Source organism: Onychostoma macrolepis, chromosome 08, assembly GCF_012432095.1.
Source record: "Onychostoma macrolepis isolate SWU-2019 chromosome 08, ASM1243209v1, whole genome shotgun sequence".
Lineage (NCBI taxonomy): Eukaryota > Metazoa > Chordata > Actinopteri > Cypriniformes > Cyprinidae > Onychostoma > Onychostoma macrolepis.
The window spans coordinates 12,551,945-12,579,639 of NC_081162.1; the positions used below are offsets into that span (position 1 = coordinate 12,551,945).

At 38.9% G+C, this 27,695-nt stretch overlaps 1 protein-coding gene across 1 annotated transcript in view; it reads left to right on the top strand.

The window, feature by feature from the left end:
• Positions 1 to 27,695, top strand: part of aopep (aminopeptidase O (putative)) — an 84,748-nt gene that overhangs the window by 3,178 nt on the left and 53,875 nt on the right. Inside the window, exons 5-7 of the mRNA XM_058783956.1 lie at positions 862 to 1,128; positions 19,506 to 19,695; positions 25,599 to 25,705. Of these exons, the coding sequence (XP_058639939.1) occupies positions 862 to 1,128; positions 19,506 to 19,695; positions 25,599 to 25,705 (564 nt within the window). The remainder of the gene's footprint in view (positions 1 to 861; positions 1,129 to 19,505; positions 19,696 to 25,598; positions 25,706 to 27,695) is intronic.

Sequence of the window (27,695 nt, forward strand, 5' to 3'; positions counted from 1 at the left end):
TCAATATAGATAAGTATTGACATTTGGCTCAACTGAAACGTTTGTAGTTTTTGGAGAACATAGATCTAGGCCCTGTTATTAATTTTATTTTGGCATATATATTTTAGCACAGTTTTTTTTATTTTTTTTACATATTTGAAAATATCCCAATGAAATATTTATTTAAAAAAATTACATTAACTACCAGACAAAAAGTTGCATACTTTTCAGTGCTTCTTTTGTTTGTTCCAAAAGGTTTATGTATAATTTGAAGTCATTTATAAAATGTAAGAAATTTGGTTAGCAAAGAGTGCATTTCTATGGTACCGTATTTTCTGTGTAAAATAAATAATTGCATATTGTTTTTTACCTTCCAAAATGTCTTTCTGAAAATGAACAAAAACATAAAATACAGAAATCATGCACCCAGATTTTCTTTTAATAAATACAATGATAAAACAAATGCGGAATTGTGCAAAATGGAAATATAATTGTTTAAAGTTCACAGGTGTATTAAATGTTCATCTTAAATCTTTCCAAAACATGCTTGATGATGATATATCCTGTGTAGGGATGATGCTGATAAAATAGTATGCATTCTAAATGGAACCGACAGTCATCAATATTTGCATATTGTATTGGTCTTCTTTCTCACATTTGTTTGCATACTAAACTGTGATTTGTCTTTGGTTTCTTGCATATATATGTAACTTTTTATAGCCATCTTTACAGGACACATTGACACTGTGTTATTTCTTATGTGCAGTTGACGGAAAACTAGACATGGCATCTTCAATGCAGTAATATGCTGAATCAAAGCCTAAAAGTTTATTGTTTATAGGGTATTCTGTTTGGATATTCACATCTTTCTCTGTATTGCAGTTTTTCTTTGGACAACGACGATCAGCAATATGTTTGCTCCCACATGGACTATCCCTGTCGCTTCATGGTCAGTGCTGCCAGGGCTCAGACTGTTATTCCTCACCGGGTATTTGCCCCACCCTGCCACCTGCAGCAGGCAAATGACATGGTTTTACCCCTACTGCCTCTCTGTCTGACTGCGGCCCACTCTGTTCTTGGTGTCCATCCATTCTCACGTCTAGATGTGTTTATTGTTCCCTCAGGATTCTCCAGTCTGGGCATGGCCAGGTAATTGCTGCATTTCTCTTAAATATGATTCTGAAATAAGAATAGTTGTTTAATCTGTAGCATGCAGCATTCTTAAGTGAATGTCATGGGGTTTTGTCTGTGCAATAACAATAAATAGGGTCTGGAACTTTCTAAACATCAAAAAGGACAAAATGCAGAAGAAAATCATTACATAAAGGTGGTCCATAAAATTCATACACTTTATTCCAAGTTTTCTGGAGCTTTTTGGTGAAGAATTCTTTTCATCATTATTTAAGATTATTGCTAACAACGACCAGGACATTTTTCTCAAATTCTCAAATTCTGGGAAGTCATACAGATGTGCAACAAAATGAGGATGAGATTATTATTTTTGGATGAATTGTTTGTTCCACCCGTTGTTTTTCTAGGCTTGATTGTGTTTATGGTGTGCAGTCTAACGTGTTAAAGATTTGTTTAAAAAAAAAAAAAAACACATTATTTTTCACATAAATTACCTTTATTCCACACCGCTCTGTCCCTTCTTCTATAAACGTGCTGATCATTTCCTGCTTTTATGAAGCCCCTCCCTCAGAAACACGCAATGGGCTCAGATTGGTTAGCTGGCCCAGTTTGTTGTGATTGGCTAAACCGCCTCTAGTGCGTGTCTAGACATCCCGCCCCTTACCTCAGCGGCATGTGCTCCGGTTGTATTGTAAACAATGGTGTCGTCTATATTCCTTATCAATTTCAATACAGAGTAGGGAAACCGCACGCGCGTCCATGTATAACACTTCTCATAGCTATGTGAAAATAAGTGTATGAATGGAACAGTTCATTGTTGGAGCTGAGCTGATGATCTGAATGAGTGAGAGAGAGAGAGAGATGCAGAGTGTGTGCAGAGCAGGGGATGTGAGGAACAGGATTGAGAACTGCTGCTTTAGAACATTGATTTTGAAACTTGTGAATCCATTAGAATCGATAGAAGACAGAATCGCAATTCATAAATGAATAGATTTTTACGTGCACCCCTAGTTTTCTATTCCTCTTCTCTAAAACAGCACAACATTGCCTCGCCCCCTTTGCTGTATGTTCCCGGGGGTGGGGTTTATCTGGGTTTGTGACTTAACGAACCCGGGAAGTAGCTTGTTGTAGTCCCCTAGGGTTGTAACGATATACCGGTATGACGGTCTATCCCGGTTTGAACGTGCACGGTTATCATACCGTAAACAATTGCATATCTACGGTTTAAAAAAAAAAAATTAATGGAAAAAAAAAAATCTCATCCGCGCATATGCAATTTATTTCGGCTGCTTCAACTCTGCATTCACGTGGCTGCTTACACGCACTTGCAGCGGAGGAAATGGCAGAGACAGAGATTATATCTAATCTCCATCCACCGCCGAAAAAATGGTAGTATGGGAATACTTCAGGTATAAAAAATTTAAAAAAACGAACGCGGGGTTGTCCTTGAGGACAGATCCAATTGTCAAAAAATGTGGACGCAAAGTGGCTGCAAAAGCAGGCAATACATCCAACATGTTCGCTCATATTCGCGGACACCATCCCTCCGTGCAAATAAAGGTATGTCGCATTTATAACAAGTTAAAAGGCCGTATAATTTCCGTGATGCAGAGGCAATCCCGGTGCAGTCGTGAACATGGGATTTACAGTATAACGTTAATGAGGTTGTCACGTAAAACGCGCAATCTGATGGATGGATAAATCAAAAGATATGAGTGGCGCTGTTTTATCTACTACATACTGAAGTATGCATGCATGACACTAATGGTGTTTTCAAAAATCAAAAGATATGAGTGGCGCTGTTTTATCTACTACATACTGAAGTATGCATGCATGACACTAATGGTGTTTTCAAAAATCAAAAGATATGAGTGGCGCTGTTTTATCTACTACATACTGAAGTATGCATGCATGACACTAATGGTGTTTTCAAAAATCAAAAGATATGAGTGGCGCTGTTTTATCTACTACATACTGAAGTATGCATGCATGACACTAATGGTGTTTTCAGCGTCTACATAAACATGAACATCAGCAGAGCTGCTCTGAGAGAAAACCTAAATAAACATTTCCCAGTTTTATTTGAGACAAACCATTGTCAAATACACTCTGAAACTCAAAGGTCCGCTACAACCCGTCAAAATAAAAGTTGTTAAATTTTAATTTGATAACATTTTAAAACATTAATTAAAATGTTAAAGTGTGATTATAGATATACATTAGACTTATAGCTTTATTTAAAAAAAAAAAAATCTCATCCGCGCATATGCAATTTATTTCGCTGCTTCAACTCTGCATTCACGTGGCTGCTTACACGCACTTGCAGCGGAGGAAATGGCAGAGACAGAGATTATATCTAATCTCCATCCACCGAAAAAATGGTAGTATGGGAATACTTCAGGTATAAAAAATTTAAAAAAAAAAAAATCACAAGGGAGACTTACTTTCATTAAAATGGTTTCAAGTTTGTTGCAATAAAGGATTTGTTCACTCAAATAACTTGTTCTTATTCTTTTAAGTGTCATTGTTACTGATAAGAATTATTATTTAATATATACAGTGATCAATATTTGCATATTGTATTGGTCTTCTTTCTCACATTTGTTTGCATACTAAACTGTGATTTGTCTTTGGTTTCTTGCATATATATGTAACTTTTTATAGCCATCTTTACAGGACACATTGACACTGTGTTATTTCTTATGTGCAGTTGACGGAAAACTAGACATGGCATCTTCAATGCAGTAATATGCTGAATCAAAGCCTAAAAGTTTATTGTTTATAGGGTATTCTGTTTGGATATTCACATCTTTCTCTGTATTGCAGTTTTTCTTTGGACAACGACGATCAGCAATATGTTTGCTCCCACATGGACTATCCCTGTCGCTTCATGGTCAGTGCTGCCAGGGCTCAGACTGTTATTCCTCACCGGGTATTTGCCCCACCCTGCCACCTGCAGCAGGCAAATGACATGGTTTTACCCCTACTGCCTCTCTGTCTGACTGCGGCCCACTCTGTTCTTGGTGTCCATCCATTCTCACGTCTAGATGTGTTTATTGTTCCCTCAGGATTCTCCAGTCTGGGCATGGCCAGGTAATTGCTGCATTTCTCTTAAATATGATTCTGAAATAAGAATAGTTGTTTAATCTGTAGCATGCAGCATTCTTAAGTGAATGTCATGGGGTTTTGTCTGTGCAATAACAATAAATAGGGTCTGGAACTTTCTAAACATCAAAAAGGACAAAATGCAGAAGAAAATCATTACATAAAGGTGGTCCATAAAATTCATACACTTTATTCCAAGTTTTCTGGAGCTTTTGGTGAAAACTAAACTTACATCCATATTGGTTTTTGCACGCTTCCTCTTAGTTGCATATTGCTTAATACTGCATAAGAATATGTTTTAATTTCTCATCAACGGCAGTAAACTAAAACACTAACCCATCTTATTTAGTCTGCAAAGCAGAGGTTTCAGAAATCAAGTACTCTGAATATCAAGCCATCACTTGGCAGCTGTCGGCACTAATTCCCTTTTGGCCTTTGGGCATTGCCCTACAGGATGCTGCAGTTTTTATGAATTGACCGATTTAAATGCTCTTTTTGGCCAACCGTGTGTTTGTTTAGTAGTCTGGGTGGCTTGGGGGTGTTGAGAACCTGTTGGATCTGTTTAAATGGCAGCAGTGAAGCTCATTTTCCTTACACTCCTCAGGAAGGTCACTTCTCAGGAAATGCTCAATGAAGTGTGTGTGCACTGTGTTTTGTTTGTGTTTACAGTATACCAAGCTTTGTGTTTTCTTCAAATCATTGCTTGACTAGAATTTGATATGGAATTTCAGGCATTGTGCAAGTTCCAGTGTAGCAACCACTATGGATATAAGCAAACAGTAGTAAAAGAAAAGTAATTTGGCTAACTTACACAGGATGACCACAGCTCTTCCCGTATTTCCCACCATCTCCCTGTCCAGGAATAAGTATTCCACAGGATATGAGGTCATTACCCGGTGCCCCAGGCTGGTTCCAGCCATTTACTGAGAGAAAATGTCACATTCTAATTAGCACTGGGCATGCATCTTAACAGTGGTCACTCCTCTGTTTTCTTTTCCTGAATTAGGTACTCCCTTTCTGCTTGAGCTAATGTGAAGCACAGGACTGCAGGATTTTTTTTGGTCTGGAGAGTATGTAGTTGCCTCACTGTTTATTACAGCTTGGTTTTATTAGCCGCCCTGCGATAACTGCCAGTGGATGACAGAAATATATATGTGTGTGAGAGAAAGGGATACTTATCTTCCCTCTCCTTTGCCCTGTATGGGTCACAGCAGGAGACAGACAGTTGCCCCTTCTCTATGGAATGGTACAGTCCTCCAGGCCTTTCTTGAAGCCCAAATCAGAGCAAAAAAAGAGTAATCAACAAAGTACATTTGGGGCCAGCAGAGGGGCACTTTGAGATGCCGATCCCCCAGGATGTTGGAGAGGATGTGTGGATTATTCCCAGCAACAAAAGCCTTTTGCTGCTGGAACCACTTCAGAGACAGGAGCTGTTTAATCTGAAAATTGGGAAGTATGTGGGCCCAAATCCTTGGGGCCGAGCCAATATCTGCTTTTATATCATGCTTGTTCATTTGCAGCTGGGGCTTTGGACGTAGCAGCGGTGCTGCTGGTGGTTCTCTGGAGGGAAGGAAGTAAAGATTAAGAAGTCAAGAAAGGCCAGGCCTGATAGTGTGCGCTGTGCTTCCTCCCAAATACCCGAATGACTGCTGTCCCAGTGCACAAAAACAGCAATTCCACCGGGACGTTATTCTTGGCTCGATTCCTCCGAATCTGATTTGTGAAATCTTACAATATGATGACAGGGTTTTTGAAGCTTGAGGAAATATTTCTGCGAGGAACATCATCACACTTCCATCCTGTGTATTGCTGATCGATCACGTAGGGTTGATTTTAGGCCTTGTCGGCTACGAGACGATGACGTAAACACGAGATGCTCATATCTTCAGATCTTCAGAGGAAGGGCACAGCACTTTCCTCAACTTTGAAGGCGGTCACTTTCTGTCCCTTAACACCTCTTTTACGCCACAGCAGGACATAGTTGGAATACTTCATGTGCCAGATGTGCAAATATGGGCATCGGCAGCTTTTCGGCGAGACTGAGAGCTTCTAGAGCTCAGAGAAAACCCATTTCATTGTGGTTTCCCACACTATGTCAATGATGCAAGGTGTTCAGTGACAGTAGGTGGGTGATAGTTTTATCTACTGATGTCTTTTGATGTAAGATCCAAAACTGTATTCTTGCAGCTGCCAAAGTATGTATTAAGTCATCACTAAATTGTTGCTGTATGGTAAGGCAAGCACACCACAAATAGTGCTTTTGGGAGAGATTCAAATATGTCCACATGAATAACTTGTATAGAGAGATAGGTTAAAGGAATTCCTGCATAGTATTATTCATCCAGACATTCTTATGAGTAATTTCCAACCCACTTGAAGTGCATTTTGTGTACTTCTACACTGTATAAATAGCTCATCTCGGTCAATTACTTAGCAATTACTCTGCTGCTGAGACTAGCAGTTGACCTTATATAGCCTGTTAGCTCTGACTGAGCTCTGAAGCGGTCTGGACCAGCACCCAACCGGAGTGATCTAAAGAGCGAGTTGGAAGAAATATGCAGAACATGCCTTAAAAATCTTAAAACTTAAAGTTGCATTCCAGAATCAGTGCAACTTCCAGAATCAGCTCAATCAAAAATTAAAGGGTTAGTTCACCTAAAAATTAAAGTTCTTTCATTAATTACTCATCCTCATGTCTTTCCAAACTCGTAAGACCTTTGTTCATCTTCGGAACACAAATTACAATATTTTTTATAAAATCCGAGAGCTTTCTGACCCTCCATAGACACCACATGTATGTGGTATGTGTAAAAAGTGTTCTCATAGCTTCATAATATTACGGTTGAAGCACTGATGTCACATGGATTATTTTAATGATGTCCTTACTACCTTTCTGGGCCTTGAACGTGGTAGTTGCGTAGCTGTGTATGTAGAGTCAGAATGCTCTCGGATTTCATCAAAAATATCTTAATTTGTGTTCCGAAGATGAACGAAAGTCTTATGGGTTTAGAACGACATGAGGGTGAGCAATTAATGACACTTTCCCTTTAAATTCAAGCAAATAGGGTTCAAATCTATAGCTACAATAATCTATAGTACTGAAATAATTTTTGGCAATCAACATCCAGCCACAAATGCTGTTCTTTCTTTCAGCTTAACTTTTATTAACTTTTAAACCAGAATTGTCACAACTGTCTCTCTACTGTACAGTATATGAGTGAATTATCTGCTCCATCTGGATTTGAGCAGTTTTGGGGGCAGAAATGTATTTCAGGTAGACTGTTCGAGCTGAAGGAAAGAGCAGGTGGTACATTTTGCCCAGAGAGCTGGAGACCTTCAGCTTGGCGGAGACCATACTCTTCATCACCTGAACAGGTAGTCAGCAATTGAACAGAAGGAATAAAGAAGAAATTTGGGTCTGTTTCCCTGAGGTGCTACGTTAGCTGTTCAAGAGCAGCTGAATGTAGGGATATTCAAGGTTAATCAGAGGTTACTGCACTCACACATGCTTTTAAGTACATTTTTACGCAGAGTAGGACAAATTTTCTTTAAAGTGATTTTGGTATTCAGTGCAGTTATGATTATGTAAACTCTTCAAAGATTAACAATATACAGTTTTTCCCCCTCAGAAATATGCACCACCCACGTACGGCAAATTTGGGATTCGAAATGTTTAAGGGCGAATTAATCATCCTTCTTACGTTCTGACTCACTAGAGTATGTTAGATTAGAGCAGCATGAAAAATTATTGGATTTGGAGTTCTGAATAACACAGGCATTATGTGGACCGAGGGTAATGAAAAAGCAAAAACATTTAAATGTAGACTCACATTTTAATATCAGTGAGTTTGCGGCCGCATGAAATGCTCTCATTATAATCAGGCTGCCTCTGCCTTTGGTTGTCGAAATTGGTTTGTGCCTATTCAAATATTATATGCTTTTCCTACCGAAAGGGAAGGACTGATAAGATATTCTGATTGGGCCACAAATGAATGTCTCAAACAGTGAAGTAGTGCCACTTTTCAACATTACTTCTGTTTGTAATTGGAGACTCTGGCTTAGGTTTTTAGGGTATTTTCGAGGTGCTTTAGTTTTGTTGTGTGTCTTTACAGGTAATATCTGGATTGCATGAACTCCAAACTCATTTCTTTGCTGACGTGCTCTTCCTGCAGTCTTAAAATGACCATATGGGGAAAGGAAAGTGAAGTCCCTTGGGTGCGGAGCGTAATGTGGACGACGGATGTGAAGCTTTTGGAATGTGCTGGACTAGCCAGGGAGTTCGGGAGGCTGAGATAACACCACTTAAATAGCCCTTTCTCTCGTTCTTTCTTCTTGCTCCCTCTCTCTCTCTCGCTTCACTTTCTTGTTTCACTCCTCTCTGATTGCTGAGTAACCTAAGAAGTGTGTGACAGAGAGCGTCTTTCAGACCAGGGGGACTTTGGCACGAAAGACAGCTGTTAATCAAATTGTCAAGGATGAGATGTTTTTCTCTGCCGAGAGTCCACAGAGAGGGTTTTCTGTCCCTCCTTTGGCTGCATGCGCACAAAAGCCACCACGAGCGAAAGAATTCAGAGCATGCCTGCACCTGGAGAACAGGGAAGCATGTTTAAAAGACAGATGTAGTTCTACGGTTTTTGTCTCTATTAGGCTGTTTTGACTTCATTAGGTGCTTTTTCAGTTTCCTGATCTCCCCATCTGGATCTATGTGTGCTGAAAATTCCTTAATTTTTCTTTAAATGTAAATATGCAGCATCCGATTTAGCAAGCAGGTTGTTATTAGTACTACATTCCTGCGTTGTTATCAGGGGCCCTTGCTTCCTTGCTTTATCGGTCTCATACTTAACCCCTTTCTGGAAGTCCAGCTCCTATTTACCCACCACGTCTTCATTGACGGGAAGATTCCAAAAAACTGTCTTCCTTGGTGTGGTTTCAGACCAGACTCATATTCTCCACTGTAAATGCAGGGCCATATAGGAAAACAAATGGATATTGCTGTGTGAGACAGAACGTGCGTCTAAATGAATCAAATCTGTATGGCACAGAGAGAGTTTATTTGGCCCTGGGGCTGATTTAAGGCAGTAGGAGTGGCAGTAGAAGCTGGTAAACTAGAGCAAAGTGTGAGGTGGGGAGCCATTACCCAGCATCCCTGGAGGAGCATCTACCATACAAAAATCCAGAATAGATGAGCCCATTCAAAGACTGGGCAGATGTCCCTGCTATGTGTATACTGAATCACTCGATGACACTGTAATAGCGCCTGCCATTGCGTTTAATCTGATTCTCCAAGCCAAGAAAGCTGCCTTTCTTCCCCCAGACCTCCGACCAGACACAAATATAACAAATCTAAGCACAGAGAATCTTTAGAAGTCTGTAGCAGACTAGGACAGGGTGTTATTGCTAGATTTGAGCTAATCGTCCTTCCTGTGGAGTCAGGATAAAACCCAGAGAGAGATATGCACAAAAGTGTTGAGAAGCAATAAATGTTGACATTGTGGTTAACCAGCTAAAGTTATATAGACTTGATTGTATGTAGGCTGTTGGCATTCCACACATTTGAGCACACACTCAAAATATTATTTCATTATTTAATGCAACAATGAAATATTACATTAAATAATACAGATATGCTCTATGTAGGGATTTAACAATTCACTCAACTCCCGATGCAATATGATTCATGATATTGATTTCACGATACGATTTTCTCATGATTTTTTGAGACAAACTATAAAAGAAAAGGTGTCCTTTTATTATTTCTCAGACAAAATGCTGCATATTTCTTGGTGAAATTGAAATATGGCAAATAACAAAATTTAAATAAAAAAAAAATCTAAAAGTAATCTCTCTGAAATCCCAAACTAAGGCTTTGTCTGTGCTCTATTTACAATTAGAGGCAACCACTGCATTTTGTTCACAATTCTAAAAAAGAAGCTGCATATCCACCTTTTTCTTCAACGCGGAAGTAAGCCTATGGGTGAGACTTCCGGTTCATTAGCCGCTATAGGTAAATAATGAGGAGAATAACAACGTGCAGTAAACGGTAAAACGTTTTGCACTACAAACCAGTGTGATCATGATTAAGATAATACATTAAAATAATATGATAAGACACACACTAATTTTCAATATCAAGCAGCAAAACGAACTGTTTTGTACAGCTAAAAATAGCTGGACGCGGATGAGACCGGAAGCTAGACCCATAGAATTTACAAATGGCCGCGCCCATTTTTACATCAAGAAAAAGGTGGATAGGGCTGTCGCAGTTAAGGATTTTCCCTTGCGGTAATTTTGAGTGGCTCAATAGCGCGGTATGCGGTATTACCGCATATATGTAAAATATGTGTGTGTATGTGTTACGATGTAAGGAGGTCATAATCAGAAACCAATAAAACCGAAACTAAATCGCGTTGAAACAGGAAGTGAAGTAAACAGAAGAGAATGACAAAATAACGGTCCACATAACAAAACATAAACCTGACAATAAGATCATATATATTGTTAGCCTATATATATATATATAACAGTCAGTTCTGATCCTCGAATCTGACTGACGAGACTTTTTCTGTTGATGTTTCACCTGCGTGTTCTAGACGGCTGTCAGTCAGTGCAGCTTCATTGTTACGCCACAAGGTGGCGTCAAGGGACTGTCTTTGTGTGAGCCTTTAAACCGTTCATTCAACTACACGTTCAAAAGCGCTGATTCATTCAGAGATTTGTAATGAAACGCGCTGTTTAAATCATTTTAACTTTGAGCGCCACTTTTAAAGGCTCAGCTGACCAGCAGAGCCTCAATGCTAAGACAGATTTCGCTTTCCTTGGACATGACAACCCGTTTTCACAAATATATACATGACTCGACCTGAAGGACAGACGCAGGTAATCGCACGCGATCAGTCGATCTCTCTCTCATTCGCTGTCTGTTTAGGCTTGTTAAGTGCAAGTTTACTGAGCCTCTGTGCAAATCAGCATGATACACATTGTTATCATTACTAATATTCAGTACACTTGCACGAAGTGTAAAACAAGAGGGGCATAACCTTACGAAAAGGAAAACACTGAAATATCGCGGTTGTTGCATTCCTCTGCGGTTATGCTCATCAATAGCGCAGTATTGCCATATTGCGGTTATCGCGACAGCCCTAGCTGCATATATGCAGCATGAGCAGTTTATTTAAATAAGATTGTATAAATTTGAAGCAAAAACCGAATGTCTGACTTTAGTTTTGGTAAATTATGCTACATAAAATATCGGAAAAAAACCAAAACAGCAGCCAGGCTGAATGAAAACGCAAAATTCACTCTCTGACAACAGGATGGCACTTATGGAACAGCGGGAGTACAGCATTTCCTTGGTTGCCACTGTAAACAAAGAAGTGCTGTGCTTATAAATATTATGCATTATACAGAGGCAAGATGAAAAGAAAATACCATATAAACATTTATGAAGACAGTCCGTTCTCTCTAGAGATACATTCATATCGAGATTCATTTAACCGACTTAAATCGTTACATATTTTTATCGGTTTTCAACGGTGCATTGTTACATCCCTAACTCAAAGTATTTACAATATGTACTTTATTTACCAATGTTTTTTTTTTTTTTTTGACTGTCATTGATTAAAGGTGCTGTATGTAGGATTGACACCTAGCAGTTAAACTAGGTATTGCAGTCCAAATTCAAAATATTGGAGACGGTTTTTTTCACCCGGCCCCTCCTCCTCAGACTTGACGCACACGCAGGTTGCCAGATTAACGACACCAACAGGAACGAGCGCACATGACAATGAATGACATGAAATACGCTGTGTTTTCCGCCAATTGGCAACCCGGGGTGCCGAAATACAATTGGGTAAACTGGCAGTGGACGGGTTTCACAAACCATAACAAACAGACATTCCGGGTCGGAATGCACATTTTCAAAGGAGAATAACTGACTGTAGCATTGTTTTTCAGATAAACAAGTATGTTAACTTAATATGTTTGCAGATATTTAAGAAACAGGCTATAGTATTTTTATGCTTTAGTAGAGTCAAAATCCTACATACAGCACCTTTAAGCCACAAATTACTTTACTTTAGTCTCATATTTTTTGAAAATTTTATTCCTGAAAAGAGAGTTTTGAAATTGCACTTTGTGCTTCTTATAGCTGAGCTAAAATCTGGCACAGATGCTAAAATGGAATGGTACAATGGAGCATGGTCGGTAAAGCTGAGGAGACTGAAAAATATTTGAGCCTGATGACATCAGCTGAAAAGCAGATGTCTAATATAAAAGCTAATATATTTTTATGAATGCTTACAAAAACAAATATTTGTATTAAGAAAGCAAACGGGGTCAAGCTTGATTTCATGTTGTCTTTTCTGTGTCCTGCATTCCACACGTGCCAGAAATCTGCATTCTCGACCAGTGACTTCATTCATAATATAGCTTTGAACATGGGAAGGAAGCTCAGATAATGGGGTCTTGCACACTGTAAGCTTTGCATAAACATCTGCTGCTGCTTCTCAGTCCGGATGGTCTTTCTGGCGCTGATGAGCACCTCCGGCTCTGTTTATGCACACTCCTCAGCAAGCCTCTGAAACGTTAATGTGGAGCAATCAAGTTAAAATGGTGCCATGAGGCACTCCGCGATAAACATCGTCAGCGATGCGAGCGAGGGTCTATTTTCCAGATTTCCCACTCGTATGGTTGGTAGAACGTCTACATATGGATTGCATTGTTGTGGTGATCTGTAGCAGGCTGTGTTTGCTTCACGGAGCGTATGCTACAAATCCTGATAGTCTCGCCACAGCAGCGGCCTCTGTGTGTTGGTATTTATTCTCAGGATTTCATGTTTGACACATGTGATCTGCCCTAAAAAGGACTGGCATGCAAAAGGAGCCCCACAGGGCCTACAGAGAGAATCACACCTCATTTTGCAGCCCCACAACCTAATCTACAGTCTAGACAGGAATACCACCCATTAAAGCCTGAAAGCCAGGAAGAAAAGGGACTGTGGTAGATCAGTTTTGTTCTGCAAGGTTCTTCCAGGTTTTTCCATCTATAATAAGCTCATGCAATCAGACTGAGGAGAGTGGGAAATTAAATATCTTTAGACAAGAGACAAAGAGAAAGAATGAGCGCAGCCAGTACATTAGTAGAGCCACGTTGAGGAGACTGGAGGTGATGATAAATATGGCTCTGAATGTCTGAAACAGCACTAGCTCATAGACTTCTCATTGGGGGTTGGTCGTTGCCTAGTGGTTAATGATCTGGTTTCAGGGGTATAACTACCCATTTGTTGGAGGTTGGTGCCCTTTAGTGCTTTTTATTTCACTGTATGATCTAGTTTAGAAGAGTTCTTACCTTTTTGGCTTTTTTGAGTCTAATACGCATTGATGACAGTTTCATGTCAGTAAGTAAATGTTTACATGCACAGTTGTAATCGAGTTACAGTGGGTTTTGCTGTCTTAAATGAATAGTTCACCCCCAAAAATTTTTTCTTATACTGAACACAAAAGAATATATTTTGAAGAACCAAACAGTTGTTGGTCTCCATTGACTTCCATAGTATGGAAAGAAATGCTATGGAAGTCAATGGTGACCTTCAACTGTTCGATTACCAGCATTCTTCGAAATATCTTCTTCTATGCTCAACATAAGAAAAAAACTCATACAGGTTTGGAACGACATGAGGGTGAGTACATTTTTGGGTGAACTATCCCTTAATGTATACATGACACAATGCATTGAAGTATTAAACTCATATTCAACTCATAAGCCAATTATTTTGATTTGATCTATGTGTATTCATACTGTAGAGGACGATGATGAGTATGATTGCATTATCTAGGACATTTAGTCTCACTTTGGTCTGAAATTATGCCAGTCTGGTTTTTGCAAAGCATTTACATGACATTTTAAAAAGGCAAACTATTGCTTTAGCCTGACTAAAATTGAACTTTTTAAAGTGCATGGAAGCCCACTTATTGACTCACCGGGTGCTTTCAAATTTGTTTAGAAGTCTGTTCAAGCAAACTTGAGTTTCATGCAAAAAAGGCTTAAAGGGGTCATATGATGCTTTTTTAAAGATCATTATTTTGTGTATTTGGTGTAACAGAATATGTTGACATGATTTAATGTTCAAAAAAAGCATTATTTTTCAAATACTGTATATTATTGTAAGTCCTCTATGCCCCGCCTCTCTCAAACGCATAGTTTTCTACAAAGTCCCTCCTTCTGACAAGCACAGTCTGCTCTGATTGGCCAGCTGACACAGTGTATTGTGATTTGGCCGAACACCACATGCACGAGTCGGAAATGTAACGCCCCTTTCCATAATCACGAGCTTTAGCTTTCAAAATAAATGTAAAGAGAGTTAATAATTTCCTTAGTTTTACCATCAGTTCAAGCCCGAGAGGGGAACAGAGTCGCGTGACAGACACAGTGATGAAGCTCGTATGTGTTTGCACACAAGCCGCGGTTGTGTGACCGTGTCTCCCTCTCTCACATACGCACACACACACACACAAACTCCGCATTTGAACAGTCAATAGCAAATACTTAAACTAATAACAAAATGACCTCCTCTCCTAGGTTCAGGAAACGGTCGTCCATAAAATGCGTTGTGATAACATTTGGGTTGTGCTGTTCTGTTGTAAGTAATCTTAATGATTCCCAAATGCATCTACTTTCGGAAGGCCAAATAAAGTGCTTTTGCTTTCGCATAGAAACACACAGTGTCTGAAACCACGCCTTCTTTCTTTGCGTGAACATTTGGGCAGCATTACGCAAATATTTCCACATTGTGACATAGACGTGTGGGGGCGTGTTTGAATGAGCCGTTTTAGGGGGGCGTGGCAGAGTCTTAACTTTGATAAAGAATATCTCTTTGGTTTTGAGACTTTAGTCTTTGCAACTTCAGGGATCTCATCTATGCACAATCAGCTTGTAACACTCCAAAGAGAAAGGAAAACTTGAAATCTTATCCTATGACCCCTTTAAATATCATATGACTAGTTGTCTAATACCGTAGCATGACAATGAGTAGTGGTGCAACAGATCACGAAACTCACGAAACAAAAGTTTGCTTTTCATTTATTACTAAAAGCTTACTTTAAGTACTTCTATACCCCAGAAGAAACTACTAGCTTAACTACTAAAGTCAGTAATACAACAAGAACAATTGCACAAATTCCAAGCATAGATGTACAGCCTACAACATAAAATTATAGGCTATATAAAGACAGTAACAGTAGTATTCAGGTGCTGTTAAATACAGATTAATCTTTGTTAAAGCTGTGGTGTTGTTTGATTAGCAGACGAGACAAAAGTAGGTATTTCTAGGCTGCTATCTCTTTAAGACTAAATGCACGGACCTAATACTGACACACATTCGTTTTTTCTTAGTTAGCTGTACATGTTAACTTAAGACATGGACATAACCTACTATGTTTACCAGAATACTTGCCAAAACGGGTATTTTCACATAACTTTGTGCGTATGTATCCATCTGTTGAGGCGTTGTCTGAATCGCGCTCTCTCTCTCTCTGCGCGCTTCGGGTGTGTGCAGCAGCGACTGAGCGCAGAAAACGGTGCGTGAGTCCCGATTCGATTTTTCCTTCATCTGAATGGTCTGAAATTGCTTGAATGTGTAAATGGGTAAACACGTGGAAATGATAACTTTCAGTCTATACTGGTTGAATTTAACAGTTAATCCGCGAATCATATGCGTGCCGAACCGTGGGGCCTGATCCGTCCGGATATGAACATTCTCCGTCAACTCAGGGTTGATTCAGAATTTGTGATTAACTCTGGAGCAAGTGTGACACGTGCAGCAAACAGCCAATCATGTGAAACATGGAGAGTGTCAGTTTGATTCACTTCTCGTGAGAGTGTGCGCAGTTCACTTGCTGAAGATTAAGAGATGTCGTTATTAAAAATATACTAAATTTATATACATTTACAAGGCAGGAGTTTGAGAAGGCAGCAGAAAGAAAATATATGAATTTAATCATTTATATAGTTTCACAAAGAGCTAAAATTTACAGTAAAAAACCGGCAGCAACCAAAGCCCATCACAAACAGCTTTTAAATAATAACATATATAGAAGGTGCACAGTGTCATTCACACAAGCACTAAACACCATCATGGTGAGACTCATTAAACTGAAATATGCTATAAACATTAATTTAACAACATTAGATGTAACATACAACCCTAATAAACATAACTGATAAGAAAAAACTAAGAAGAAACAGTTAATTCAAAGAAAAAACATTAAATTCAAACAAAATTTGAAATGCAACACAGGGAATTCTGGGAACGTAAATTTACGGTTTTTCCCTTTTAATTTTACAGGAACCACATCACTCCAATTTTACGCTCTCTCCATTGGTTGCCTGTGTGCTACAGAATTGATTTTAAAATATTACTCATAGTGTACAAATCTTTAAACTGTATGGCCCCATCGTACCTCTCTGACCTTTTGATTGAACACTTTTCTAGTAGATCACTTCGGTCTTCAAATCAGAGCCTGTTGTTCATGCCCAGGTCTAAGTACAAGTGTAGAGGTGACCGTGCATTCTCGGTAGCTGCCCCCAGACTCTGGAATAAATTACCTGTCACAATTAGACTTGCTCCCTCTGTATCTGCTTTTAAGTCTAGCTTAAAAACATATCTGTTTGCTAAGGCCTATAATGTGTATTAATATTTTCTTGTCTTACTTTTTATTGTTTTATCGTATGTGGTGTATTTTACTTTTCTCTATTTTTCTGTTGATGTAAAGCACATTGGACAACCATGGGTTGTAATTAATAGTGCTATATAAATAAATTTGACATTGACATTGTTAAAATCACGGTAATTTTTTACAGTGTGTATATATATGTGTGTGTGTAAATTAATTTAAATGCAAATTTAGTTGCCGTTTCATATAATAATTCTATGAATATATTATATAAACTCAGAGTTTGCTTAAACTGAACACAAACTTACCTGGGTAAAAACTGAAACCAGCTGTGTGCAGCAGGGCTCTGTATAGACAAACAACAGTACAGCTGTTGAAGCACATGCAGTAGTCGTTTGTTACATCATCTCATTTGCATGTATGACCACTTTTGACCTTCTGGTCTTGTCCTCAATAAGGTCAGTGGAAAAATTAGACTTATTTTAGATCAAATGGATTCCGCTTGGACTAAATGACCAACACAATAACAAGCTAAAAGCAAAGTAATTTGCTTTTTTCAGGAAATATATCATGAACTATGTTTTTCCCTGTTGTTATTTGTTTGTTACATATTTTTTGTTAGATATAGTTTTTAAATAAAGTATCTTAAGCAAAGCCGAGTACTTTATTCTGTGGAACACAAAAGATGTTTTTTTCGTGCAATGAATATTAATGGGGTCCAATATTGCTTTGTATTCCACAGAAGAAAAAAGTCATACAGGTTTAAATCGATATAACTATCTCTCTAAGCAATTTGCTTCGCAAGTATATAAATCTTGTTATATTGTATATTTAGGTATTTTTACTGGAAAAAGAAAATGTAATTAGACAGGGTAACAAATAAACAATGAGGTTCAATGTAGATGGGAAACGATTTGTTCCCACCAAGTTTACCTCCTTTATGAATCTGACATTCCACATTGAGAGGAGTATGACGATGATTTTGAAATCTGAACCATTACATTCCACTTTCAGTGTTTCCTCTGGTAATTACAGGGCAGGTGGTGATATCCTGTTCTTGGATGAAAGGACGTGATTCCTCTGTCTTTCAGTAAAGATGTCTTCCAAGAATTGTTGCAGTGGTTTATTGATATACAGCACATGTGCTTGCTTGTGTGCACCGTAAAGGAGAACCTGTGTAGTTCAGTTTTGGAAGAACTTTAATTCACTTGCCACAATCTATCTACAATATGTAGAACGAGAAAAAAAAAACGTGTTCCTCTTACTCTTGGGAGTTGTGTCATGTTAGCCAATCAGGTTAGAGCTTGCTATAGTGGGAAACTACTTTCCGTTTTGTGAGAAATATGCATCAGATGGTTAGTAAACAGACTCTGGTGCTCCACGTGTGAAAGAGAGGCTCTGTGGCTGCTGAAGAAATCCCTTTTTCTGGCATTTGGACAGTGTCCACTTTTTAAAGAACAAGCGTCTGTTGTTTAACACTTATCCTTAACAGCGCTGGGCATTTTCTGTCATCTATATCCAGAGACTAGGCTTTTTCTAAGTCCCTTAGCTCTACTTTAGAGAAAACTCTTAGGGCACACAGAATCCTGCTAAAATAACATATCGATGACTTTAGGGAGCCATAACAGTGTGAATGAAAAGCATGCCTGCCACCTTCAACTCAAGAGTCAAGGCCAACCTTTTTTATTGATCTCCTGCTGGTTGCTGTGGTCATTGTGTAAAGAAAGCAACAGTGAGGATGAAAAAAAAAAACTCTTTCCAGACCCAGGCAAGGTGAACGTCTGGCTCAGAAGGTAAAAAGACATTCATAAAACTCTCAGATTATTTTATCAGGTTCATTTTGCGAGGGGAAAAAGTGCTTGCGGCTATCTATGGCGGTATGTGTCACATTTGAAAAGCATTATGTGGCTGAGCTGAAGCCTTAGGTCACAAAAGAAACGGGTTTGTTTTTCCTGACTCGTAGGAACTTTGTTTGGAACACGGTCTTGATAACAGCCCATTTGCTGTACGAAACACACAAAGCTATCTGGTTGAAAAGGTCACTCAAGGTAATTTCGAGTGAGGAGGCAAACAATACCATATTTCATCTGGTTTTATGTGCAGTCTGAATCCTGAGGTCATGATTTTTTCTTACACAGTTGAAAGAAAGAGCCTTATCTTCCAGTGGACATTTTTTCCAGTTTACGGTGTTGTCGTTCAGCACATTTCGTTGTGGAACTTATCACAGTAACATCTGAAGACAGTTTTACGTCTTGTAATTTGCCGCTATTAGCAAACGCACCCGGATTGTTTGGTGAAGGGTGCGGCACGGTTGCTACTCTGAAATCCAATGGCAGCAAACAGGCCTCATTTTGGCTGAGAGCTCCACCTCCTTAACGACAGTCTGTCTACAGGAGAGAAAATCCCACACTTTGATGTTCTTTCAGGGTGGCTGAGTTTTATAACATGTTATAACTAGATCAGAGCTGAAGTCAGAGCTCCAAGTTCTCAGCACCCGCAGTAATGTTATAACCAGTGATTTGTTAGTAGACCAAATACAACCATGATGTTCAATCCCAGTCTGTTTTTCAAGTTTCTTCTTTACATAAGAAAATAAACTGTGATTTCTCATGTTTTTTTTAGTCCACATATCGTGTTCCTGTCTCAAAGCGTGCTAACGGGTGAAAGGAATCTCTGTGGGGCGAGATTGTGCCACGAAATTGCCCATTCTTGGTTTGGGCTGGCCATCGGAGCACGGGACTGGACAGAAGAATGGATCAGCGAGGGTTTTGCCACTTATTTAGAGGATGTATTCTGGAGCCATGTTCAGAAGGTATTGCGATAAAGTTGAATCTTTGACTGCTTATGCGCATCCAATCTAAGATTGGGTCATTTCCCATCCATTGTTTTCTTCCTGTCACCTCTCAAACGGCAAAAAACATATTGAAGGGATAGTTCACCCAAAAATGAAAATTCTGTCATTAATTACTCACCCTGATGTCGTTCCAAACCCGTAAGACCTTCGTTCATCTTCGGACACAAATTAAGATATATTTGATGAATTCCGAGAGCTCTCTGACCCTCCCATAGACAGCAAGGATCCTAACACGATTAAGGCTCAGAAATGTAGCAAGGAGATCGTTAAAAAAATCCATGTAACATTCGTGGTTCAACCATAATTTTTCGAAGCTACGAGAATATTTTAGTTTGCAAAGAAAACAAAAATAATGACTTTATTAAAAAATGTATCTCCTCCGCAACACAATATAGCGCTATACAGTGAGAGTAAACAACGTATGCTGTTCTGTGTCAGCAGCTCCGCATACGGATACGCTGTTTACGTTGTTTACGCTTTGATCTGAACATAAACAACATAGCCGCATACATACGTTGCATACGTTGTTTACATATGTGATACTCTCAAAAATGGCGCTGTAGGGTGATGCGGAGGAGAAGAATTGTTGAATAAAGTTGTTATTTTTATGATGATGATGATGATACTTTATTGTCAGACAAGTCTGAAATTTTTCTCACTTGACAGTATCCATGTTTACAACATTCAACACCTACAAATACATTTAATCTACACAGTACAAAAACATCACGCATTATACATTACACTTACATAAGTATTACATTACATCCTACATTACATATACTATACATTTAAAGCTAAGACATGCCACATTAAATATACTATACGTTTAAATCTACACCCTACACTTTACAGCACCTTCACCTCTTTCTGTCAAGGTTGGGGTGAAGGGATGAAGCGAGGACTCAATAGTGCAAGAGAATGGGCTTTTTATTGATGATAAAATAAAACTAACAAAAACTACCCCGTAGGGGAAAACGGAACCGCTGGAAACCAGGCTTGGCAGGACAGGGCAGGGCAAGACAAGGCAGGAGAAGACAAGGCAAGGCAGGACAGGAACAGACAACATTTGACGACGAACTGGCACAGGACTGCAAACAAGGAGATTATAAAGGGAGCAAATGAGGAGGGTAATGAGGTAAAACACAGGTGGGGCAAATTAACCAATAATCAGGTAACAAGATGGGTGGGGTCAAGACAATTGACATGAGAGTACATGGCACACAGAAAACTAAGACACAAGCACATGGCCAACAATACAAATCATCAGCCATGTGCTACACAGGACACGAACACGCAGCTAATGAGAATACTCATAAACTACATATGTGTTCACACAAGACATGACAACATGAAAGCACGCAGCCAATGAAAAACTCACGCTGCGTGCCACACAGCACAAGACATAACATGAATGCCCGCAGCTGATAAAAACACGAACTGCGTGCAACACAAAACACAACATACACGGACAAAAGAGCGCGCGGCTGAGCGAACTTGAGACCGCATGCTCACACAACGAGACAGAACATGGAGCTCGAGTGTCCGAACCCCAACACGAAACTGAAACTCAAGACATGAGTGCCGGGATCCAAACACCACGCTCCAACATGAAACAAGCCATGCAGACGAGAAAGCACACAGCTCGAGCACACTCGAAGCCGCGCACTCACAAAGAACAGGACATGACGGGAGTGTCAGGGCTCTGTCACAAAACCACGAATAACACTAGACCGAAGTGACAGAACCCTGACACTTATACTCTGGATTTTTAAATAAGTGTCTTATTCAACTCAAGGATAGCCTGATTGCACAAATGAATGCTTCAGCCTCACTCTGTTGAAACTTGGGACTCTGTACTAGGGTTGCAAAATTCCGGGAATTTTCAAGACTGGAAACTTTCCATGGGAATTAACGGGAATATATGGGAATTAACGGGAATTAATGGGAATAAACTGGAAATTTGCTAAATTGCAGGAACTAGGAACATAAATGTAGTTGAGAACAAAAACTTGCAGCATAATCTTGGTTAAAACAACCAGATTTAATGCAATTTCAGTTTAATTTCTACTCTACACATTGCTCAATCGCACACAGCACACTGCTTACTGCGGGCTATCGAGGCCACTCCCCCTACATGCACTGTGCTTTCCTCCTTAACATGCACAGATCATTTCTTAAATCCTGCACACAAAATATCAAAATGTCCATCTTGGTAAGTATTCATATAAATTACATGAATATTACAAAAAATGTTTAAAACTTCCTTGTGCTGTGTGTAATATACTGTGCAGCTAAATTAGGCTATACCATAGTAAAAACAAATACACTGACTGAACAAACGTTTAGGTGAGATAATAATAAAACAAAAGTCTAAAAATGACCCTCCCCCACACACAATCCTCTCTTGTCACCTAAGAGGGGGATTCCCCTCCATTTTCTCTGAAGCCGCACTTTCTGCATTTGAGCCCAAAGACTACATCGAAGTTTTGATATTCTAAATATATTTGATCTATGGGATTCACGTTTAACTAGTAAATACCAAAAAGTGTTTATACAGTAGCTAGACAGTTTATGAGGTAGGCTGTGTGCTATATAGCTCAAGCTGTGATGCTCCTTCTGCTAGCAAGTTTTCTGTTATCATACAGAAGTGCAGTACTGGTCAAAAGTTTGGACACATTACTATTTTTAATGTTTTTAAACATTGCATATCTTTTGCTCATCAAGCCTTCGTTTGTTTGATCAAAAATACAGAAGAAAAAAAAAAACAGTGATATTGTGCAGTATTGCCGGTATTACAATTTAAAATAATGGTTTTCTGTTGTAATATACTTTAAAATATAATGTATTTCTGTGATGCAAAGCTACAGTCTTCAGTGTCACATGATTCTTCAGACATCATTCTAATATGCTTATTATCAATTTTGGAAACAGTTGTGCTGCTTAATATATATTATTATTATTATTATTATTATTACCTGTGATTCGTTTTTCAGGATTCTTTGATGAATAAAGAGTTTAAAAAAAAAAACCAACACATTTATTTTAAATAGAAATCCTTTTTTAACAATACACTACCATTCAAAAATTTGGGGTCAGTATCTTTTCTCTTTTTTTGAAATAAATTAATACTTTTATTCAACAAGGATGTGTTAAATTAATTTTAAAAAAGTAGTAGCAAAGACTTATATTGTTAGAAAATATTTCTGTTTTGAATAAACTGTTCATAAGTTTTTATTCATCAATAAATCCTGAAAAAAGAATCACAGGTAATAATAATGTCATTTTTAAAATTTGTATTAGTTTGCATGCAAGTGAGTCTATGATCAAAAAAATATATATTTATGTTTGTATATGATAGTTTTATAAATTTCCAATTAATTCCCATAAATTCCCAAAAATTCCCGTAAATTCCCATAAATTCCTGGTAAGTTTCAAATTTGGAATATTTCCAAAGTTCCCCAGACGAAGTTCCCATGGAAAGTTTCCGTAAAACTTCCGGAAATTTACCGGAAATTTTCCGCCCCTTTGCAACCCTACTCTGTACCTCAGATTTGACGGTAATAAGACAAACTCATTAGGCAGGACGTGATTAGAATCAGCTACTATGTTATTAGCTAGCCTTAATAAGTTGTTATAATATATGGTTGCCGAGAGAGCTCAACGCGCTGCAACTTCAGAAAACTCATTCAAATTAAGAAAACAACTTCGTCAATTTTACAACACGCGCTGCAAATGCTCACAACACAACCAAAGAAACGCACTGCAAATAGAAAAAAACACCTGCAAATTAAGAAAACAACATCGTCAATTTTACGACACACACGCTGCAAATGCTCACAACACAACCAAATAAAGAAACGCGCTGCAAATACTCACAACACAACCAAATAAACGTGCTGCAAATACTCACAACACAACCAAATAAACGCGCTGTAAATACTCAAAACACAACCAAACAAAGAAACGTGCTGCAAATACTCACAACACAACCAAACAAAGAAACGCACTGCAATTAGAAATAAACACCTGCAAATTAAGAAAACAACTTCATCAATTTGACAACACGTGCTGCAAATGCTCACAACACAACCAAACAAATTTGCAGTGCGTTTCTTTATTTGTTTGTGTTGTGAGCATTTGCAGGACCTGCTGTCAAAATGATGAAGGTGTTTTCTTGATTTGCTGGTGCTTCTTCTATTTGCATGCAGTTTTCTGAAGTTGAAATATATTGATTTGTCATGTCAGCTCGACAGTCGTCTGTATATAAAGTAAAAAGTATAGCAGAACTGACACATCCCTGGGGTACTCCAACCCCAGTTTATTTTCTTTAAGGTAATGGAGCGCTCGGAATGCTTCAAAAATATCTTAATTTGTGTTCCAAAGATGAACGAAGGTCTTACGGATTTGGAACGACATGAGGGTGAGTAATTAATGACAGAATTTTGGGGTGAACTATCCCTTTAAAGGAACACTCCACTTTTTTTGGAAATAGGCTCATTCTCCAACTCCCCCAGAGTTAATAAGTTGAGTTTTACCGTTTTTGAATCCATTCATCGGAAAATGAAAAGTTGCGATTTTCTAGGCTGATATGATTAGGAACTATACTCTCATTCCGGCGTAATAATCAAGGAACTTTGCTGCCGTACCATGGCCGCAGCAGGTGCAGTGATATTACGCAGCGCCTGAAAGTAGTCCCCAGCTAGGTACCTAGTTATAATATAGCTATAAGGACTACTTTCAGGCGCTACGTAATATCACTGCGCCATGGTACGGCAGCAAAGTTCCTTGATTATTATGCCGGAATGAGAGTATAGTTCCTAGCCAAATCGGCCTAGAAAATCGCAACTTTTCATTTTCTGCCGGTCTTAGTACACGATATAACTACAGAAGAGTCAAGTTTTAAATAGGACAAATATCGAAACTCTTTGGTCATTTTTGAACGCGATGCTACTGGTCTAATTGGATTCAATGATCTATGCTAAGCTATGCTAAAAGTGCTATCGCCAGACCCGGAGATCGGCTGAATGGATTCCAAAACGGTAAAACTCAACTTATTAACTCTGGGGGAGTTGGAGAATTAGCCTATTTCCAAAAAAAAGTGGAGTGTTCCTTTAAATATTAAATGCAGTGTGTTTACCGAAATTCATTACACACCTATTAGAGCACATGCTGACTGGTCAGAGTATAAAATGAATTTTAAATTAAATTTTCAGCATTAACTGGAAGACTTCACTTCCTGTAATGACAGAGACAGCTAATAATGAGTCACAAACCCGCGCTTGTGGAGTGTGATTGTGCTTCACATCAACACAGCTCTTCAGTTCATCCAGAATGTATTTATAATCTGTGTTTGCCAGCTCTGAATTGAAAACTATTGTTGTGCTAATGGAATATTTCCAATACATCTTTCAACAAGCAGCATTTAAAGCTGAAGTGTGTAATTTTATTGATGTTTTCAATGACTTTCTCTTATCCCAGTTTAATATGCAGAGGCCGCTATCAGCAGGTCATTCATAGGTTGATTTCCCCGAAGAGTGTAAACACTGCACTCTGTGGCGCTATCAAAACATTACTCATTTGTTGGAGCATCCTTAACAGCCCTACAACAGCAACACTGGCTTAACCAATAGCATGATTCTGGGGCGGGACAATCTGTTTGTCATCCCCATTGTGTTTGGGGAAACCTGTTCCATTAAAACAATTGTTAGTTCCATCTGATGACGCTAATGGTGCAGAAATTCCACACTTCACCTTAAAACTTAAACTTTCTCCACACAATGTTGCCTTCCTTTGTGTTTAAATTCATTTAATTCACAGTTGTTTGCTTTCATTTGTTCTCTTTTCTCTGTCTTTCTCAGTTGGATTGTAGAGAGGCTGAAGAGCAGAGACAGTTAAAAGCTCTGCTGCGCTGGAGGAGACTGAGTGACGAGTTACAGAACTCTGAAGAAGAGCTGCAGGTCCTCAGGTATGATTGACCATGTCTCTCACTCACTCCGTCTCGCTTTTTGCTTTCCTCCTCCTCTAACTGCCAATCTCTCAATCCTTATACCCTCATTATTCCACCATCTGCACACATAACCGTTCACAAAAGAACCTAAAGTTCACTCTTAAGAGCAGTTTTGGACCTAACACATGTCTTAACTATGAAGTAGTCTTACAATTTAAGTCAGTATCTGCAATCTGATAACAACAGATTTCATTTATTGAAATAATTTCAATCATGCATCTTTTGTTACTTTTGTTACATTCACTGATTTGTACTGTATTTCTTGTATATGCACTACGATTCAAACGTAATTTTTAACAAATTACTACTTTAATTTTTCAGGGAAGCTTTAAATTGATCAAACATGACTGTAAAGATATTTAAAATGTTACAAAATACTTCTGTTTGTAAATAAATGCTGTTCTTTTGAACTTTCCATTTATCAAAGAATCCTAAAAAAATCTTAATGGTTTCCACAAAAATATTAAGCAGCACGACTATTATAAACATTGAATTGAAGACTGAACTAGTGACTGCAGAAAATTTCAGGATAATCCCAGGAATAAATTATTCCTTTTAAAATGCATTCTTTTTATTTATTTATTTTTTTAAAATATATTCAAAATAGAAAGCAGTTATTTAAAATAAAAATAAAAAATTCACAATATTTATGTTTTTTACTGTGTGTGTGTGTATATATGTGTGTGTATATATATACACACTGAACAAAATTATAAATGCAACACTTTTGTTTTTGCCCCCATTTTTCATGAGCTGAACTCAAAGATCTAAGACTTTTTCTATGTACACAAAAGGCCTATTTCTCTCAAATATTGTTCACAAATCTGTCTAAATCTGTGTTAGTGAGCACTTCTCCTTTTCCGAGATAATCCATCCACCTCACAGGTGTGGCATATCAAGATGCTGATTAGACAGCATGATTATTGCACAGGTGTGCCTTAGGCTGGCCACAATAAAAGGACACTCTAAAATGTGCAGTTTTATCACACAGCACAATGTCACAGATGTCGCAAGTTTTGAGGGAACGTGCAATTGGCATGCTGACTGCAAGAATGTCCACCAGAGCTGTTACCCGTGAATTGAATGTTCATTTCTCTACCATAAGCCGTCTCCAAAGGCGTTTCAGAGAATTTGGCAGTACATCCAACCGGCCTCACAACCGCAGACCACGTGTAAACACACCAGCCCAGGACCTCCACATCCAGTATCTTCACCTCCAAGATCGTCTACCCAGACAGCTGCTGCAACAATCGGTTTGCATAACCAAAGAATTTCTGCATAAACTGTCAGAAACCGTCTCAGGGAAGCTCATCTGCATGCTCGTCGTCCTCATCAGGGTCTCGACCTGACTGCAGTTTGTCGTCGTAACGCAAATGCTCACATTCGATGGCGTCTGGCACTTTGGAGAGGTGTTCTCTCCACTGTACAGGGCAGATGGCAGACAGCGTGTATAGCGTCGTGTGGGTGAGCGGTTTGCTGATGTCAATGTTGTGGATCGAGTGGCCCATGGTGGCGGTGGGGTTATGGTATGGGCAGGCGTATGTTATGGACAAAGGAACACAGGTGCATTTTATTGATGGCATTTTGAATGCACAGAGATACCGTGACAAGATCCTGAGGTGCATTGTTGTGCCATTCATCCACGACCATCACCTCATGTTGCAGCATGATAATGCACGTCCCCATGTTGCAAGGATCTGTACACAATTCCTGGAAGCTGAAAACATCCCAGTTCTTGCATGGCCAGCATACTCACTGGACATGTCACCCATTGAGCATGTTTGGGATGCTCTGGATCGGCGTATACGACAGCGTGTTCCAGTTCCTGCCAATATCCAGCAACTTCGCACAGCCATTGAAGAGGAGTGGACCAACATTCCACAGGCCACAATCAACAACCTGATCAACTGTATTCAAAGGAGATGTGTTGCACTGCGTGAGGCAAATG